The 20,578-nt window shown below is 37.9% G+C and overlaps 1 protein-coding gene across 2 annotated transcripts in view; it reads right to left on the bottom strand.

Moving 5' to 3' along the window:
- The window catches only part of slc12a4 (solute carrier family 12 member 4), a 157,204-nt gene that overhangs the window by 7,830 nt on the left and 128,796 nt on the right, over positions 1-20,578 (bottom strand). For both annotated transcript variants that reach the window (XM_072547396.1, XM_072547398.1), the window contains exons 18-23: positions 20,335-20,530; positions 16,054-16,223; positions 11,467-11,598; positions 11,257-11,364; positions 7,670-7,857; positions 4,921-5,054 (exon numbers count right to left, since the gene is read on the bottom strand). In XM_072547396.1, the coding sequence (XP_072403497.1) occupies positions 4,921-5,054; positions 7,670-7,857; positions 11,257-11,364; positions 11,467-11,598; positions 16,054-16,223; positions 20,335-20,530 (928 nt within the window). The remainder of the gene's footprint in view (positions 1-4,920; positions 5,055-7,669; positions 7,858-11,256; positions 11,365-11,466; positions 11,599-16,053; positions 16,224-20,334; positions 20,531-20,578) is intronic.

Raw genomic sequence — 20,578 nt, 5'->3', positions numbered from 1 at the left:
ATTGTACTCTGGGGCGATTTTACATTCGACACAGTTACACTACAACCTGTGTGAAGGCCAGCTATGAGAGAATATCCAACTGCTCTCAGGTCATTTGTCTTCAATGCATTCCAGACTTAGTATAAGTTGTAACTCTGAAACTAGAGTACAATTGTTCATTATTTGTGTTGTAGTGGGCCATCACCTAAAGTTGATAAAATGGCCGCTTGTGGCTTTTTCTTATCAAATACAAAATGGATTATTCGTAGATAGAAACATTAGGGAAGTTAATCAGGTTACTGTAAACAGGCAGTTCTAAACATATAAGAATTCTAATAAGGGTAATTTTTGAAAGGCCTAGTTTAGCCAGTGCCAAGTTTGTTATTTCATGAAAAGTGGAAGGAAATATCTGATCCTACAGTATTCTGAATTTTTACTTTTAGATAATTGTGGAGAAAGCCAAATGGCCCTTCAAGCCTGCTCTTCTACTCAACAAGGTCATAGCTGATCTTTTCATGACCTCAGCTCCACTTAGCTGCCCTCTCACCCTAACCCTTAATTCCTTTACTGTTCAAAAAATTTTCAAAAAACATTTACTGAACAGTGTCAACTACTTCACTGGGCAGGGAATTCCAGACTCACAACCCTCTTGGTGAAGAAGTTCCTCCTTAATTCAGTCCTAAATCTGCTCCCCCTAATTTTGAGGCTATGCCCTCTTGTCCTAGTTTCGCCTGCCAGTGGAAACATCCTCTCAACATCTATCTTGTCTATTCCCTTCATAAATTTTACATGTTTCTATTAGAACTCCCCTCATTCTTCTGAATTCCAATGAATATAATCCCAGTCTACTCAATCTCTCCTCATAAGCCAACACCCTCAACTCCGGAATCAACCAAGTGAACCTCATCTTCACCCCCTCCAGTGCCAGTACATCCTTTCTTAAGAAAGGAGACCAAAACTGCAAACAGTACTCCAGAGGTGTGGCCTCACCAGCACCCTGTACAGCTGTAACTTAACCTCCCAACATAAACTCAATCCCTTTAACAATGAAGGACAAAATTCCATTTGCCTTCCTAATTACTTGTTGTACCTGCAGACCAACCCTCTGATTCATGCACAAGGACACCCAGGTCCCTCTGCATAGCAGCATGCTGCAACCTTTTACCATTTAAATAATAGTCCTTTACTTCACATTTATTAACATTATATTCCATTTGCCAGATCTTTGCCCACTCAATTAAAGTATCTGTGTTCATCTGCAAAGCTTCACGGTTCTCTGCACACTTTGCTCTCCACTCCTCTTGCATCATCTGCAGACTCTGATAAAGTACACGTGGTCTCCAACTCCAAATCACCTATATAAATTGTGAATAGTTGCAGTCCCAACACTGATCCCTAAGGTACCTCACTAGTACTGATTGCCAACCAGAACAGCACTCATTTATTCCCACTCTTTGCTTCCTGTTAGTCAACCAATCCTCTATCTATACTAATACTTTACACGTAACACCATGCATCTTTATCTTATGCAACAGCTTCTTGTGCGGCACCTTGTCGAACGCCTTTTGGAAATCTAGGTACTCCACATCTACTGGGTCTCCATTGTCCACCTTGCTCATAATGTCGTCATAGAATTATGAAAGATTAGTTAAGCATGACCTGTCCTTCATGAACCCATGCTGCATCTGCCCAAAAGGAGAATTTCTATCTAGATACCCTGCTTTTTCTTTCTTGATAATAGACTCGAGCATCTTCCCCACGACAGAGATTAAGCTAACTAGTCTATAATTCCCTATCTTTTGTCTACCACCTTGTTTCAACAGAGATACCACATTTGCTGTTTTATAACTTGCTGGAATTGCCCCAGAATCCAGCAGGTTTTGGAAAACTACCACAAGTGCACTTGCTATTTCTCCTGCCATCTCTTTTAGTAACCTTGCATCAGGGCCAGGAAACTTGTCTATCCTTAGCTCTATTTGCTTGCCCAATACTGCCTCTTCCATGATAATGACCATTTCCAGGTCTTCACTTATCTTTGTCTGTGTCACTTAGAGTCATAGAGATGTGCAGCATGGAAACAGACCCTTTGGTCCAAATCATCCATACTGACCAGATATCCCAACCCAATCTAGTCCCACCTGCCAGCACCTGGCTCATATCCCTCCAAACCCTTCCTATTCATATACCCTTCCTATTCAAATGCATCTTAAATGTTGCAATTGTACCAGCCTCCACCACTTCCTCTGATAGCTCATTCCATACATGTACCACCCTTTGCGTGAAAAAGTTGCCTTGTAGTCTCTTTTATATCTTTCCCCTCTCTCCCTAAACCTATGCCCTCATGTTATTCGTGTCATCCACTGTGAAGACCGATACAAAATACCTATTCAATGCGCCTGGCCATTTCATCATATCCCATAATTAAATGCCCCTTCTCATCCTCTAAAGGACCAATGTTTACTTTAGCCACTCTTTCTTTTTATATATGATTGGAAAGTTTTGCTATCTTTATATTCGGAGCTAGTTTTTTTCCTCATGTTCTATCTTTCTGTTCTTTATAGTTCTTTTTATGGCTCTGTTGCCCTTTAAAACATTCCAAATTTTCTAGTTTCCCACTGATCTTGGCCCCTTTTAATGCCTTGTCTTTCAATTTGATAGCCTCCCTTATTTCCTTAGACACCCATGGCAGATTACCTCTTTTTCTACAGTCCTTCCTTTACACTGGAATAAACTTCTGCTGAGCACTTTGAAGAGATTGCTTTGGAAGCCCTCCATTGTTCAACTGTCCCACCATAAAGTCTTTGCTTCCAGTCTACTTTAGCCAACTGCTCCCTTATCCTATTGTAGTGTCCCTTGTTTAAGCACAGGACCCTGGTATTGGATTTTATTTTTACATTCTCCATTTATATTCTAAATTCTACCATACTGTGAGCACTCCTTCCAAGAGGATCTCTAACTATGAGGTCATTAATTATTCCAATCTCATTACTCAGTACAGATCTGGGAACAGACGAAGGAGAAAGCAATCCATTACATACTGTTCAAGAAAACTATCGCGGATACACTCAACGAACTTTTCCTCAAGACTACCCTGATTGAGGTGCTGAAGATGTGGTTAGGTTCCCTGATTATGTCCCCTAGATATGTGTAGAATTTAAACAAGCTTTGTTCAATGGCTTGGTAAAATTGTAAAGTGGTTGAATTTCACTCAACAGTGGAATTTGAATAGATGCTTTTATTAAGAAAATATAATTAGTAATGGGAAGTGTTTAAGAGTAAAGATTTTAATTAAACAGACTTGAGTTTAAAATCAACTTACAGCATATAAATAGCTAGTGTCATAAACTGCAGTTGCAAGTCAGAAGGACTTGTGTTTGATCTCTCAGGCTGAAGTGAGAGAGGGGTTGTTCTCAAATGGTCATCTGCGTCACAGTAACTTTATGTTTGAGTTGATTTTAAAGACTTTATAACAATTGTTAGAAATTAAATCTCCTTTATTATCTGCCATACTGACACTAGTACAGAATTTGGAACAGTTCTTAGTGAAAAGCAACCAAATAAGTTATTGGTAAATAATGTAGCGTGGAGAAAGTGAGGACTGCAGATGCTGGAGACCAGAGTTGAAAAATGTGATGCTGGAAAAACACAGCAGGCCAGGCAGCATCCGAGCAGGAGGAGAATCGACGGTTTGGGCATAAGCCCTTCTTCGGGGTTCCTGAAGAAGGGCTTATGCCTGAAACATTGATTCTCCTGCTCCTCGGATGCTGCCTGGCCTGCGGTATTTTTCCAGCATCACATTTTTCAAATAATGCAGTGTAGCTAGCAAATATCCTGGAAAGAATAAAATGGTCAGAAGAATTTTTAGATTCCAAAGACAGTTGATAGAGGTATCTTGTAGATATCATGAGTTTATGGGAGGACCTAGGGCTATCGATACCCAAGGCTAGTTGGCAATCATTGTTTATATGTTTACTGGATTAGATTTATAGATTAGGAAGATGTGGCTAACTATGGTATCAATGTTGCATGTAATGTAATACAAAAGGGATAAAAATATTGTATTTTGTTGGGAAACTCATTGACTTCAGATCTGAGCTATAGTTAAACGTGCAACTGGGCCAAACATGAAAGCCAATTTCAGAGTGAACTCTGGCCTCTCCCACATGTGTGGCAAAAGGTATCTGAATAAAAATCTCCTTTACTATGGAACACAGAAATTAAGACTTTTTTTTGATATTTTTTCCTACAACAGTCTGCAACCAAACTTAAAGAAATCCATAGAATGTAATATAAATAAAATGGTCAGAGGCTGAAAAGTGGTCAGAGTAACCAAGTAAAAATTTCAAACAAGTAGCAGCAAAGCACCACTGAAGTTGGAGTTGACTTGAATGCAGTACAGGCACTTTCTTCAGTTTAAGAAATCCAAGATGAAAGTGTAAACAAGTGGACGGTGAATATTAGAAATTAGGGAAACAAACCTTGGCATTTGAATCATCCACTTGGATAAGCAATTTTTGAAAACAATAACATTAATCACTGGCAAAACTTAGCAGATCTGGCAGCATCCTGAAGATAGCAGAGTTAACGTGGATGACTCTTCTTGTTCGAAGGCAGTTTGGCAGACTTCACTTGGACAGCATACTGTGTCCAGTCAATTTTCTATTCAAGCATAGAACATCCAGTTATCTTTTGATTTCTAAATAACACAGTTAAACCTGAGGGAAAGCAAGCAAGAATGAACAAGTCAACCTGGGAAAACAGATCACTGGAACCTTTTAGAAAATCTTCTGAGGGAAAAAAAACCTAAATTGTTCAGATGTTAAAAATACAGCTCTGATCAGTTTAGACATGAAGAACCTCGACTAGAATGATGATGATTTATTATTTGGAAAACTATTTTTGCAAGACTATTTGCGGAAAAGATGTTACACAAAAGGATACAGTTTTCATCCCCATCTTGATTTTTTGGTGGTCCAGGCATGTTTAGCAAAACCAGTTTGGCATCGTGAGACTTATTTACAATGACTTCATTCAGTTTCACTGCTGTGTGCATTCTCCTTACGTTTGACTGGTCCCTGAAAAAGGTAACCAACATCGGAGTTCAACACATTAGAAAGAACGCTAATGACATCAAGTTATGATAAAGATAAGAAATTATTTCAGCTAATAACAACCACAGTTCTGGAGACTGCAGTCAAACTGTATAAATGCAAGTTGGTTGGAACCATCAGAAATTATAGTGTCTTTAGAATAACCACCAAAAACTTGGTCAAAGTGATAGGTTAAGGAGGACAGTGAGGGGAGAAAGACAGCAAGGTGTAGGGAGGTTATTCCATAGTTTACAGCCTAGACAACTGATGACATGGATGTCAATGGCGGAGCAAATAAAGTTGAGGCGCTTATGGGACCAGAAATTGAGAAGTACCAGTACCTCACAATTGTTTGGCTGCAGAAAATTTTAAGAAAAGAACAATGCCAAAGAGTGACTGAAACACAAGTTGTTGCTTGATCAAGAGCCTACGTAGGTCAGTGAACAGAGTGACATTAACGGGAAAAAAAAAGACTTGGCAAGGACATGGGCAGCAGAATTTTGGATAATCTCAGGTTTGTGGAGGTGGAATATGGGAGAACAGCCAAGAGTGCATTAGAATAGTCAAGTCTGGAGATAATAAATGAACGAGTATTTCAGTTACAGATGAGTGAAGATAGAGGGGTCATCAGATGCTGATACAGAGATTAAAAACCGACGCATTTAATGGTGAAGTTTATTACCTTGGTGTCACATTTGAGTATGTAACAAACAAATTAGCTGTTTCTCAGACTGCTACTAGGGAAATGGATGACAGTTAGTAGCTGGAGACAGAATTTAGAACATGCCCAAAATCAATGGTTTAAGTATTCCTAATACTTAATTGAAAACAATTTCTGTTCAGCCAGCACTGGATGCGAGCAATGTGATAATTTAGCAACACTGGAAGAGGGAGGTGAGAGATACGGTCAGAATACCGTACATGTGAAAACCACTGCTGTGTATATTTCGCCATGTTTCTATTAAATATTTATGGAAGGCAAGAGGCTGAATGATAACATTCAAATTATTTGGGTGGGGTAAATTCTGCTCATCGGAAAAAGGTCAAAGCAGAACTCCAGAACATATTGGCTTTGTTTTTGCGAAATTCAGATGACTTCAGTCAATGTAAAGCTCCAAGAGATATAATTAAGGAAAATAAATTAGAGCAATGTAACTGCAGATTCAGTGAATCACCCTCTTAACTTTGTAAGGAGCAGCAAGTAGCACTGACTTGAGGTGTCAGCTAACCTTAAAAAATACTCCAAAATAAAAGTCCTTCCATGATATTCATAAGCCAAGTACAAATATGCCAATTCCCATTCAGAAGCACTAGCAACAAATAAAATTTAGTCTTATTCCAAAAACTTAAATAAGTGGTAACATGTTATTGGCACTTTATAAACTTTTCTAGTTTTGAAATGTTTATTAATTGATCAAATTATTGTGCATTAATTGAAATATTGTGGATTGTCTTAGGAACCCTATTGAAGAAATGTAAATAAAATAAAAAGGCGTCAATATTCTAAATATTACCTGAAATGAGGGGTGTGAAACTAATCCTTTTTTTTCAGGAAAACCAGGAAGGATAAGGGATGAGCTGATGGAGATGCTCATGATTACACTGATAACTAGTGTTGCATGGGGTTCTTTGAGCCAGGAGTTCAAGGTTCAAGTTGCACTAGCTATGGAGGTGTGTCATAACATGCCCACACAGGTGGATTAAAAACAGAGTGATGGATTGTTTTTCAGCAAGGTGGAACCACAGGTTTAGATAAATAATCAAACAGTAAATTAGAGCTCAGATTTTTTTCACACTAATATTAAAAATAGAAATCAGATATTAACTATTGCTGATGTGGAGTACAGAAATATTATTTACGGAGACCTAGACAATTGTTTATAAGTAGTAAAATATTAGATCATGAGAACAACATAGTGTGATTGAATGAAAAGACTTATGAAAGAAAAGGCAAGCCTAGACTTGATAAACTGAATGGCATGTTTCTGTACTATAATCTTCTGTGATTCTACCTCCCAGCCATAAAATAACCTGGCAACAAGCTATTCTCAAATTACTCAAAGTTACAACTTGACTAACTGACCAAACAGCAACCACTAAAACAGGGCAATGGCTTATAACTTCACATTCTAGAATTCAAGGACCAATAAATGAAGAAAGCAAACCAACAAATCAAATCAATGCATCATGGTTAATGTGACAATTCCTCAATTTCCACAATCAGTGTTCCAGTAATTAACTTATAAACTGAACTATGGGTTAAAATCACATTTGGCAAGTACAGTTTACAGTTTCACAAGAGTCACGTGATTGTTTTTTTTAAAAACAGCCAGGTTCCAATGCAACCACAGTAATCAAACTTTATACAATGACTAGTCTATGAAATCTGGTGTCACTGTTGAACAATATAATTTAATGACTTTGATACTATTGGCAGGTTTAGGAATACTAACAAAAGAATAGTTGTTCCTCACAATTCTACATGATCAGCTAGGGAAAAATAAGGTATAACTAGCTGATGGTTTAACAATACATTAAGAGGAAACTTAACATTTATAATTCACAGAAATAGTCTCCCAAGGGACAGGACTGACACTTACGGTTTAATACTGATTAATTCTCTGAAACTGTTTGGTGTGGCGGCTCTAGTGCGACTTCTTTCAGATTCACATTTTTCTTTTGTCCACGTCATCTGTATTCTGTCAGGGTAAACATGTATCTCCTCTTCCTCATCCGAGTAAACAGTTCCTTGATGAATTATTGAATTCCTGTCCTTTATTAATTGAGCCTGGAAGTAAGCAAGCAAAATGGAATTTCTAACTATATTTGCTTTTAATTCATTCAGAGGAATGGGCATTGCTGGCAAGGTCAGCATTTACTCCTATTGCTAAATGCTTGCAAGAGGTTACGGAGGGTTGTGTCTTGAAATGTTGCACGTACACCCAGAATTCTAAGTTAAGGGGAGATATTGGTCAGGGACAGAGATTGGGGATTTCAGGTTTTGGAATCAGTGACAGGTGAAAGGCCAGCAATATAACTAAATCAGGAAAGTGCATGACTGAAGACAACAACTAGCAGATGGCTGGATTCCTATATGACCATCTGCCTTGCTATTTTAGGTGGCTAAAAGGTTTGCAGGGTGTTCTTGAAGCTACCATAAAGTTACATTATGTCTTACACCCACACTTGTGCATTGGTAGTGCATTAAATTAATATTTAAGGTGGTGGATAATGTACCAGTTAAGCATGTGAACTGTATTATTGAGTGTTTAGAGAGTTTGTTTAAGAGATGTATACTGGCTTTCTCAGATAGAACACAGTTAATTGCTTTGCCTTGAATTGTATTACTTTCCTTTGTATTTGGAGCTACACTTAACTAAATGCGTGGAGAAAGCGCCTTCAGAGTCATAACTTTTGCCTTGTAAATAATTGTAGGGAGTCAGATGCTGAATCATATGTAACAGAGTTTGCAGCCTTTGACATGCAGTTTTAGCAACAGTTTTGGCATGTCTAGTGCAGACGGGCCTCTCGTCAATGGCGATGTCATTGAATATAGAGAGAAGATGGTTATAGCTGCTCTTAATGGATGATGGTCATTGCTGGGCACTTGGGTATGATATCACATCATCCATTGTTCACAGGTCAGCAGTTCAGTTTCAGACACTCTGACACAACTCCTAGTATGCTTCATATTCCATGAACCAGGTTGGGTCTTTTACTTGATGCCATCAGAAGGTAGATATGATCGGCCATGAGGTTACAGCTTGTGATGGATTGCAATTCTGTTGCTGATGGTAATGATGCAAACTTCAGTCCTATTATAAAAGTGTTTCCATGACAGATTAATGAATTTTGAAAAACTGTATTTTAAAGGTTATCTTTGTAAAAACAAGAAACTAAGTTTAGTTGGAATTGCGGATTCAATTCCTCCAATATCCCTAGAGGAAACAACAGATGACAAGGCCAGACACTAACTACACATGGAATTCAATTAATGCCCACAAATCCAAATACAGATCCTTGCTTTCTGGAGGTCTGATTGCTTCTGACCTGAACATGTTTGCCCTGATTTGTTCAGTTGCCTGGGAATCAATCTTGCCACGTAGAATGCCACTGTCATTGATCTGAGAAACCATGATCAATTATCATTCAGCCAGCCACTTGTTGCTTGCCAAATCTCTACTTGTAATCAGTTCCTGGCTCTTGATCATCTGTAACTGGGCTTTCCTGACTGTTTGAATTAATTGCTGTGTATATAGCACTTACAGCAAATGGCAGAAATTGCCTTTAAAGTGCAGCAATCCTTGGTTTCTAAAACAGTTCTTTTACCATTTCATTCGACAATCGAAAATAAATTAAAAAATTAAAACAACTAACATAATCATTGTTGTTACCAGATCCATAAAGAATCCACGATAAAGAGTACAGGCAAGCAGAGATATTTTACAATGGAATAGCCTGACTGTATGATGCTAGCAATAGGAATCCTGCATTTTTACCAAAAGCCAAGGTAGACAGACAGAAATTTTGCATTACAGGATTGTGCTCAAAGCCTAATGCCAACTTCTCAATCTAATAGCTGTACTCCAATAAAAAGAGCCTGACCTCTGGGTGTCACGAGGATCACAGACCCAAAATATATATGGCACAGATTAAGTGACCTTGTATTTGAAACAAAGAGATCCTGGTTGGTTATTTGCATTCAAGGCTACACATTATATAGCAGTGGACAGCAATGATCTCAAGATTAATCGTTCGGCTTCATATATTGTTACTTTGGTATATTGTTATACCATTGTGTTTGTTATAACCCAAAATGCCATTGTCAGAATGGAGACAGAAACTGACGTTCGATTTTATTCATACATGCACCCTCATTACTCCCAGCCTTTTGCCCTTTGGAATCACACACGGAAAACAACATATTATGATTGTAGAGTCTATAAACTACTCAATCAAGCTTGTTTGCAAGTGTAAGTGCTCAGTTTGAGAAGCACCTGTACCTCAATTTGGAAACAAGAAAACACTTTGTTACTAATTACAATTACAGCAATGAATAAAGGGTTTGAACCGAGAGCAGTCTCCATCAAGTAAACCGCCTTTTTGTAAAGTCATTAAAATCAAGTGTGCAGGGCTTTCAACAAACAAAATATCTCACAGACAGAGACCGTGGTTTGAATGCTGTAATATATCCGAATTAGATGAGGACCTGCATGCTTCTGAAGACAAAGATGTCATACCCACACCACATATCATCATTTAATATGTAAACACATTTAATAAGTAAACACATTAAGGTAATTAGTTTAGCTTTGACTTCAGAACACAGATTCAAACTTATGGTTCAGCAGAACCCAGAGATTAATTCAGAAGGTAGGACAGTTTATCCTAGCAGGAAAATCAAGTCATTTCAAGGGAACCAGTTATCTGAACAGCAGTGGTTTCTAGTTAGGACAGCTAGGTTAGAAATTGTCACATCGTTAGAACTGAGAAAGATCAAATCCAAAATTTAGAGACGTCCATCCCAGCAGACTCAAAGGAATCATTAAAAAATGGTCTCAACTATTAGGAGTGACATTTCTCTATGAGTGATTGTTTATAACAATGTACTATGACTGTAGCAATACCACACAGATGCAAAGGATGAAGGTTTCTTTTTCTGTCTCTGACTATTCTATCTAGGAATTAAGTGGACACTGCTGGTGTTGTAACTTCATTTTGATATAAATGTTAAGATCTTTCTAACTGCCTTCTAACTTCATGATTTTGTTGTTTATTTCTTCTTTTCTGTAATAAACTTACATTATATTGTTAAAGAAGATCTTCACCCTCAAAGTTTCAGTAACTAGCCATTATGTTAATCAACTGCAAAAATTAAAATATAATAATAATAATAAAAAAAACAAACATATTGTCAAGTCAGCTTTCCTTCTAGGATCTGATTCGTCCAGTGTTGTCATCAGCTGAGATCATAATATTTTAAAGATATCTTCAAAGAGGTAGTTTGTTTCAAAATCTGACAGTCATGGAACAAATTCAAAAACAGAATTAAAAATCAATAAACTTAGTTTGAGAATATTTATTGCCAACTTAATGTACCAGAACAGATGTGATAATTTACAAAATCTTTGTAGATCTGCACAGGTCCAGAAACTTGACAAATTAGACGAAAGTTATTGCAGTTTACCTCTCTTTCTCGCTCAGTCTTCGATAGCCTCATTTGTCTTAACATCTGTGACCGTTGCTCCATCATAAGAGTCCTTTCGTATGTATAAGCTGAAATATCACTGCCGTGCTGAGAACAGAATGTGATGTTATTATTGTAAGTGTGCATTATTTTTATTAATAAAAAAAATGTTAATTCTGCAGACTGTGTCCTCCCAGGTTTGCTCCTTACCATTTCAACGACTTCAACTTCTGCTTCAATGCGCAGATGATAAAGAAACGTTGCAAGATCCTTTTTCATTTGAATACTATTGTCATCCATTTGGGCCACAGTGAAAATGCGCATTCTACATTTTTTCCAGACCTGTGCAGAATTACAAGCAAATCAGCTTTAATATCTGTGCAGCCACTGAAACAACAGCCAAGAACACAAGACACTGAACATTATTTCCACAAATGGGCTTGAATTCTGATAAAAAGTAGAACACAACTTTCATTTCTCATCAGACAGTTGTACTTTTCATTTAAGAAGCATTTTTTAAAGTCAAACTAGTACACTGTGTTTTCCTTTTTAGACATCTCTGCATTTTGTACTTAACACAATGAATTTAAACACAACATTCCTTTTTCTCCCACTGCTTTTACAAAATATATTTCATATGATTTTTAAAAAATATATAAATTATTGTCATGTTGTAGAATCCATATCAAATGTAAAAACAGTATATTTTTATTTTATTGTGAACCTAAATGGGAAATGAACGGTTTTAAAAACCAGAAGTCATGGAAGGATTGCTGTTTTTTAAAAGCAAGTAACCTGACATCCATTTAAGTGTTGTTCACACAATTCCAGTTCAAGCAACAGTAGAAACTTAGGTGCTGGAGCAAGTGGGCTGTGTGTCACTGGAGGCTTAACCAGCAACTGATGGATAAATGCTCACTAGACCAAAGCTCAATGGCAAGGGCCTCTGCCTGACAAACAACGTTGTGACTGCCTGGGAGAAGCTATCAGGTCGCTGCAAGGTGAGGAGCTGTCTCTTTTCTCTGTAGCAAAAACCAACTTAAGCCTGAAGAAAGCTGGTTTATTTTTTCCTCGGCAGTTGCACCTAGTGGTGGCTCTTACAAAGTCCAGACTTTTCCTCCACTCATCACACATGTGTTTCTTTTACTTGTTTGTGTGTGTTTTGTGTGTGCATGTGTGCGCGCTCGCATATGCATGAAAGGGGGTGTTTATAAGGGGATTAGAATTTTGATGTGTGGAATTATAAGTTGGTGGTTCATAATTGGGCTTCGAGGAGACACAAAAGAAAGCAGTACTCCATGTGGGGAAACAGCTGAATCAGATGATATTCAATTATGATTAAAGCAGCTTTATCATGAGGTGAAATTTAAGATAGAGATGGCACAGAGTGAGGAGAAAAGGGAGATAATAATGGAATTGATAAGAATGGGAATGAGAAAACTATAACTAGAATTGAGAAGAGAAAGGGAAGAGAGAAAATGTAAATACAAGTTAAAATAATAATTGAAACAGGAGATATCAGGTGCAGGCTCTGGTGGGGTGAATGTGAGTCATAATTTGAAGTCCAATAAGGGAATGTTTAGAATTGCACAGGCCCTTCAGACCACTTGAGGAAATGGCTGGACAAATTAATTGGGCACAAGAGGATGGACATTGCTCATGCAGAGTTCATTGACAGGTAAAGCACAGGAAATTTACACTTCCCTGTGAGTGAAAGTTTGTTGGGATAAAAATAAACCACACTGGCTGCAAATCAGGTCGTACCCGATCCACATAGGCAAATATTCTGTAATTTAAAAGAAGCAGCCAGGCCAAACCTATACTGAATTTGAAAAGGTTAAGCAAAGTACTTTTGGCAGGTGGATTTGGACATATGAAACCACATATGAAACTCTTACAAAAACTATGTTCCTACAAGAATTTAAAAACCCATTACTTTCCATAATAATAACCCATTCAAAGGTTGGGAGAAGATTTGTAGCTCGGGTGCTCATTGCTGTGGTTCTGTTCGCCGAGCTGGGAATTTGTGTTGCACCGAGACAGGGGACGAAACGTTTGCAACACAAATTCCCAGCTCGGCAAACAGAACCACAACAATAATAACCCATGTTGAGGACCAAAGGGTTGCAACAGCTGGACAGGCAGCAATAATGGCTGATGATTATGAGCTAATCCAGATCATGAATTCATTTTCCATTATCCACGCAAGTTTCAAAAATGGGAAAGTGAAAGGAAGGCAAATAGCCAAGGTAAGGAATGAATAGCTGGGAACACCAAGGTCTCCTCCTCAGATCTGTAGGGAAAGTACTGAGGGTGGAGGTGAAAATTGGATTACAAGATGTTTTCATCACAAGATGACAGGACATATTCATTCAGAATGTTGGAAGTTGTGAAGGAAACCCATGGGACTTATTGTCTCTCATAAGAATCAGTCCCATAGGAGACTCATGCCTTATGAGGAAAATATCACAGAACAGATTGTAGCTTCAACCACAGCTTAAGAGACCAGAGGTAACTACTGTTGTGAGTGTAAACAAAGTATATAGGTTAGATGAAAGATATGAAGGGCTTATCTAAAAGAGAAGCTAACCCCTTTTTCTTGAAGGAAGAATCCAAGCCCACAGGGGCTACTCAAACTCTTGGTGGAGAAGAATTTGGTTTTATCTTCAGAGAGTTCAATGAAAGTCAAAGTATTGACAAATGGGATAGGTGGCAAGTATATCCTAGCTCCATTGTACTGGAGTATGTCTTCACTGGTGATAATCAGGGCAGTTAAGAAATTACCCACCAATGGAGTTGATTTACATTTGGGAAATGAGTTAACAGGAGTGAAAGTTTGTCTATGATCAAAGACAATTCAGTTGAGGCTAAAGAAACAAAAGTTGAAATTACAGATTCCATGTATCTTTATATAGTGTATAATGGGCAGAGAAATGGTTAAACAAAGTCCATTGCCAGAGTGATACCACAAGTAGATGTTATGATGAATGAAATTCTGTTTAAGCATTAGAATATTACAAAGTGCTTGACATGTCTTTGTCAACTGCAGCTTGGAAAGCAGCTCCAGAGTTAAATAAGTTAGCACAGACAATTCACACTGAAGCGGAGAGTGAATGAGTTTTATAATATTGAAAACTAAGTTCTGATGAAAAACTGGAGATATGTTCACAGCCCCATGGACAAAAATTGGACAATTGTTCATCAAAGAGTGGTACTGCCAGATATCGTGAAGACCTATTGAGATTAGCCCATGAAATTTCTGTGATAGGGTACTTGAGAATACAGAGCATGCAGGCATCAATAAACAAGTATTTTACACGGACAGGACTTCATAAAGATAAAGCGTAGTTGTGTAAAACATGTCAGATGGTTGGAAAACCTCAAATGCAATCAAACCAGCATCTTTGATACCTATATCAAAAACCATTCAGTCTAGCGTTTGTGGATTGTGTAGGATGATTACTCAAAACAGGGCCTCAGTATATCCTTTTAATCATGGGTATGGCAAGCCAATTCCCGGAAGCTATTCTTTTAAGGGCAACTATAGCTAGGATAGTGATGGAAAAAATAATGCAATTTCTTTTAAACTTGTGAAGGACTACCAATTGAGATAAAGTTAGAACCCTTGTCAGATGGTATGCCTAAGATTTTCTAGGAAATCATTAGCAGTTTGTGTGTAAAATAATTAAGTTAACTCCTTATCATCTGCGAACACAAGCAGCTTTGGAGAGATACCATCAGACTCTCAAAACCTTGACTGAAGCATGGTTTGACAAATAGCTGTGGGACTGGGAGAAAGGATTAGCTTTCTTACTACTTGCTGCCAGGGATTCCTTAAATGAATTTACTGGACTTAGTCATAAGATTAGAAGTCAACTGAACTTGACTAGAAAGAAGTTTTTGAAGAAAAAGACAAGTTCTCAATGTTGGATTAATTGTCAATGTTTCCTGGAGACTGATGGGAGCATGTAAAGTAGGGCAAGAATATTTGAAAGTTTTACAAGTGAAAATGAAAGCATGAAGTGGTAAACATACAGCAAGTAGAATGTTTCAAGCAGGACATGCAGTATTGTTATAGTTGCTTTTGCAAGGTGAATCTCAAAGTAAAATTCAGTAGTCTACATACACAGTTAGTAAAGTGACTATCTGATAAATACTCTTGATTGCAGGAAGAAAAACTTAGGGAAGAGGATAAGGAGGAAAAAAAAAAATTAAGGTTTGTGGAAGGTGACAGATGATAAGAGTGCAGTTGAAGATGAGGTAGACAGTTAAATGAAATAGCAAATGCTACAGAGAGAAGGAAAAAAAAATAAGTCAGTTACTAGATTTTTAAAATAGACATGCACAGTCAGACTATGTGGAGGCCTCCTGGTCTGCTACTGAGAGCCTTTGGAGAAAGGCTGTAACGTTTGCCTTTTGACTTTGCTTCTTGTTTTTTCTGACCCATGATCATGCTGTGTATATCTGTAATGTAACATTTTTTATTAATTCCTCTATTTTGTAATTCAGGATTGGTCCGAAGATGGCACTGTAAGTGGTGACTTATAAACTTTTCACTGTACTCATTTGAGTATGTGACAATAAAGTTGATAAAGTTAATTCATTCATTGCCAAATTTCTGTTAGCATGTGGCAGACGGCTGGCATAAAATATAAGTTTGACACTAGTATCAGTTAGGTGATGTTCATAATTGTAGGTTGTATATAATTTATTTGGCCCTTTCAGATTTCAGTCCTTTATATTTCTATTTTTTGTCCACACACTACAAGATCCGTATGCTTCATACATGAGTCATACCTTGTGTTGTCGAAGGAGGAATGGAAGCAGCATCAACATGCCTCCATCATGCACAATCCACCAAACATCAATGTGGCCCTCAGTAAAGCGTTCGTGGTTACTTGGGTAGAAAGAAACATTTTTTGGCACCAACAGGGCTAGATGGCCAGCTGTCGTGACTCTCACAGTGTCTAAAGAGTAGAAACAGTGTCATTGGCGTCAAAATACTTTCATTACCTCAAAATGAGAGCTGATCAGCAGTAGAAACCTGTTGAAAGCTCATGATAAATTGAGAGGCATATATATATATAGCGTTTCTCAAAAATACAGTCATACTAACATTTACTCTGGGCAGGAAATAATAAAAAAAAACAATTTATCTTGACAAGAATACAAGGTTGTGTTAAACATGAATTTGTTTGGTTAGCAAAATTTCAACTACTGTTTAACTATGTCACGCAAAATCTGACTACAAAGTGGTTACCTTCAGAAAGCAGTATGTGGTTCTTGTCAATTTGTTTAGCCTAAATTTGCTATTTAGTCTTAAAATCCTTTAGACACCCAGCAGGCACCCGAATCAATTTGTTGATGAACAATCCATATTGCCCATTATCTTACTGTCAGACACATTCCAAACTTCCAATGACCTTCAAGATTAATCTCTGAAAATTGCTTGTTCACAGCTGTCAAAAAAGTTAACTGCTGTTTATCTGGATGAGGAAATACTTCTAGATATATTGAAGGTTACTTCATATTTGTTAGTTCAAGCTAATGTTACATGTTAACAGGTACTCAAAAATTGTTGCAATTGATATTTCTCGCCAACATTTACTACCTACTTGAAGAGGCGATTACCTGCCCGGTGGTCAGTCAGAGATGTACTGCATGGAAACAGACCCTTCAGTCCAACCCGTTCACATCGACCAGATATTCTAACCTAATCTAGTCTCATTTGCCAACATTTGGCCAAAATCCCTCTAAACCCTCCTTATTCATATACCCATCCAGATGCCTGTTAAATGCTGTAATTGTACCAGCTTCCACCACTTCCTCTGGCAGCTCATTCAAGACATGCATCACCCTCTGTGTGAAAAGGTTGCCCCTTAGGTCCCTTTTAAAGCTTTCCATCTCATCTTAAACCTATGTCCTCTAGTTTTGGACTCCCCCACCCCATGGAAAAGACCTTGGCTATTCACCCTATCCATGCCTCTCATGAATTTTTAAACCTCTATAAAGGTCACCCCTCGGCTTCCAGTGCTCCAGGGAAAACAGCTCCAGCCTATTCAGCTACACACCATATAGCTCAAACCTTTCAACGCTGGCAACATCCTTGTACATCTTTTGTGAACCCTCTCAAGTTACACAACATCTTTTCTATAGGAAGGAGACCAGAATTGTACACAATATTCCAAAAGTAGTAGAACCAATGTCCTGTGCAGCTGCAACATGACTTCCTAACTCCCATGCTCAATGCACTGACCAATAAAGGCAAGCATGCCAAATGCCTTCTTCATTATCCTGTCTAACTGGGACTCTACTTTCAAGGAACTATGAAAAATTTCAACTTCTATTTAACTTTGTCATGCAAAATAACCTTTTCTCATCTGACTACAAAGTGGTTACCTTCAGAAAGCAGTATGTGGTTCCTGTCAATTTGTTTAGCACAAATTTGCTATTTCGTCTTAAAATGCTTTCGACACCCAGCAGGCACCCGAACCAACTTAGGCAGCATTGGCTAAGTGGCTAGCACTGCTGCCTCACAGCACCAGGGACCCGGATTCGATTCCATCCTCAGGTGACTTTCTATGTGGAGTTTGCACGTTCTCCCAGTGTCTGCGTGGGTTTCCTCTGGGTGCCCCGGTTTCCTCCCACTATCTAAAAAGGTGTGCAGGTTAGATGAAATTGGCCATGCTAAATTGCTCATTGTGCTTAGGAATGTGTACGCTAGGTGCATTAGTTAGGAGGAATGTAGAGTAATAGGTGTGGAAAGGGTTTGGGTGGGTTACTTTTCAGAGGGTCGGTGTGGACTTGTTGGACCAAATGCCCTGTATCGACACTGTGGGGATTCTTTGATTCTATGATTCTATATGAACAATCTCCAGGAACTTACCATTACATGTATAAGTCCTGCCCTGATTTGCCTTTCCAAAATGCAGCACCTCACGTTTATCCAAATTAAACTCCATTTGTCACTCCTTAGCCCATTAGCCATCTGATTAAGGTCCTGATGTACTCTGATGCAACCTTCTTCGCTGTCCACTATACCTCCAATTTTGGTGTCATCTGCAAACTTACTAACCATATCTCCTATAGTCACATCCAAATTATTCCTCTACCATTTTGGGGCAAATGTATTCTTAATTTTATTTCTGATTTCTTGCCCATTTAGACCTTTCACATTACCTTAGTACCACTGCTTTGCTCCATCTCAAAAATGATTGCACTTTGTAAACTTCCTGTCCTGAGTGTTTTAACTGTTAAGAATATTGTGACACCATGCAACCATATTAATGCTTAAGCTCTGGGGTAATTTTACATGCTTGGCAACAGCACAATCTAAAAATTTGGATGCACACATTTTCATTTTGTGGTCAAAATTGAGGAGGGAAAAGCAGCATTTTTTAAAATAATGGCCACTGAAAATAAATTTTCCACTTAAATATTATTGTTTGGCATCTGCCTCATTCTAAATCCAAATTTTATATTGATACTTTTTTCACTTATGTATGAAGTCCTAACAGTTACACAATATGAGGCAGAATTCCCATCTTGGGAATAACTCTAAATCCGGGTTTGACAAGTTTTACAACTGGGTTTACAAAATGAAATCATAGTTCACATGTCTGTTCATACTAGTTTACATATTCAAATCACAAAAGAACTGGTAAGAACCAAAACAAATGGGCAGCACTCAATGTTTTCTTTTAATATCACTAGATATACGTAATGGTAAGTTTCCACTCTATTTTTAACACAACCGAAAGTACTTTTAGCAAGTGTGTTGAGTTTAAGCAAAATTTAAGACAAAAATACTTGGAAAACCATACAGTTTAAAAACATAAGAAACAGGAGGGGAAGGGAAAACCATTCCTGACAAAATTTATTAGACGAAATCTTTGGAGGAGATAACAAACACGACAGATAAAGGGAAACATTTAGATGCAATATATTTGGATTTCCAAAAGGTGTTCAATAATGTACTGTATAGAAAGTTAACTTATATGATAAGAGTTTGTGGTATTGCAGGTAACATAAATAGAGGATTTGCTAACCCATGGAAGACAGAATTGAAATAAGGATGGCAATCTGCAACTAGTAGACTGTCACAGGGATTAGTGGTGGGGTCAGAATTATTGCTTAAACTCAACACACTTACTAAAAGTGTTCTTGGTTGCATTAAAAATGTTTTTGTGTCAGCTTACCATTAGGAATCTGTGGAACTCATCGCCACAGAGAGCTATGGAGGCCTTGAGTGCATTTAAGACTGGGATAGATACGCTCTTGATTAGTAAGGGAACAGTGGGTTATGGGGAAAAGGTTGAAGATTGGGGCCGAGAAACACATTCAGCCACAATTGAATGGTGGAGCAGAATCAAATGGGCCAAATGTCCAAATCTGCCCCTTTATCTTATGGTCCTATGGATCCAGAAATCTATTTTTTGTGCAGCTTTCTGCAGTATTTCTTCATTTAAAATAATATTCAGCTCATGTATTCTTCCTGCCACGATGCTTAACTTCACGGTTCCCAACATTATTTTCCAACCGCCAGGTTTTCACCTACTTGCTTAACTCGTCTCTGTCTCTCTGAAGACGGTCATCCTGACCACTTGACTTCTAACCCTCATTTTTGTGTCATCTACAGACTTGAAGGAATTGAAGAAAATGGGGAAAAGGCAGGAAAGGGGAATTGAAGGATATTATATCAGTCATGATCTCATTGATTAGCAAATTAGGTGTGATGGACTGAATGGCCTATTTCTATTCCTATTTCTTATGGTCTTAAATACATGATGGTGACTCACTTGACATAGGAGTATGACCATTTTTGTAAGCAATGCCAACTTTCCCTCGAAATGTGTTTCATAGCTCAAAAGATGAGGAAATGTATTTTGAACAATACATAACTTGTGATTTAAACTTCTCTAATGTCTGCGAGGAGTGGAAGCATTAACGTAATGTTGTCACAGGATGCAATGCATTAAAATTGATGATAGGATTACCACAGGTTGCAAGGTAAATTATATACTTTTGGATGATATTGAAATAAAATGCACTAAAAAGGATGATACTAATAAATCTTACCTATGAATGTTTTCCAAGCTCTGGGATCTTCACTCTGTCTCCAGCCATAGGGCCAACCCATAACAACTGAATTATGCTTCATTCCACCAAGACCACATGATTGAATTAAATGTGCAATACCTTCTCGCACCTTTGAAGAAACTACTATCTGGCAAAATCCTTTGACCTTTTCAATTGCCATCATGTTTTTGATCGTCTAGGTTGAGAAGCAAGTGATAATTGAGTCAATAATGGATTGCAATGG

The sequence above is a fragment of the Chiloscyllium punctatum genome, chromosome 26, assembly GCF_047496795.1.
Source record: "Chiloscyllium punctatum isolate Juve2018m chromosome 26, sChiPun1.3, whole genome shotgun sequence".
Classification (NCBI taxonomy): domain Eukaryota; kingdom Metazoa; phylum Chordata; class Chondrichthyes; order Orectolobiformes; family Hemiscylliidae; genus Chiloscyllium; species Chiloscyllium punctatum.
The sequence above is the reverse complement of the archived record's forward strand: the minus strand, read 5'-3'. Positions and strand labels throughout refer to the sequence as shown.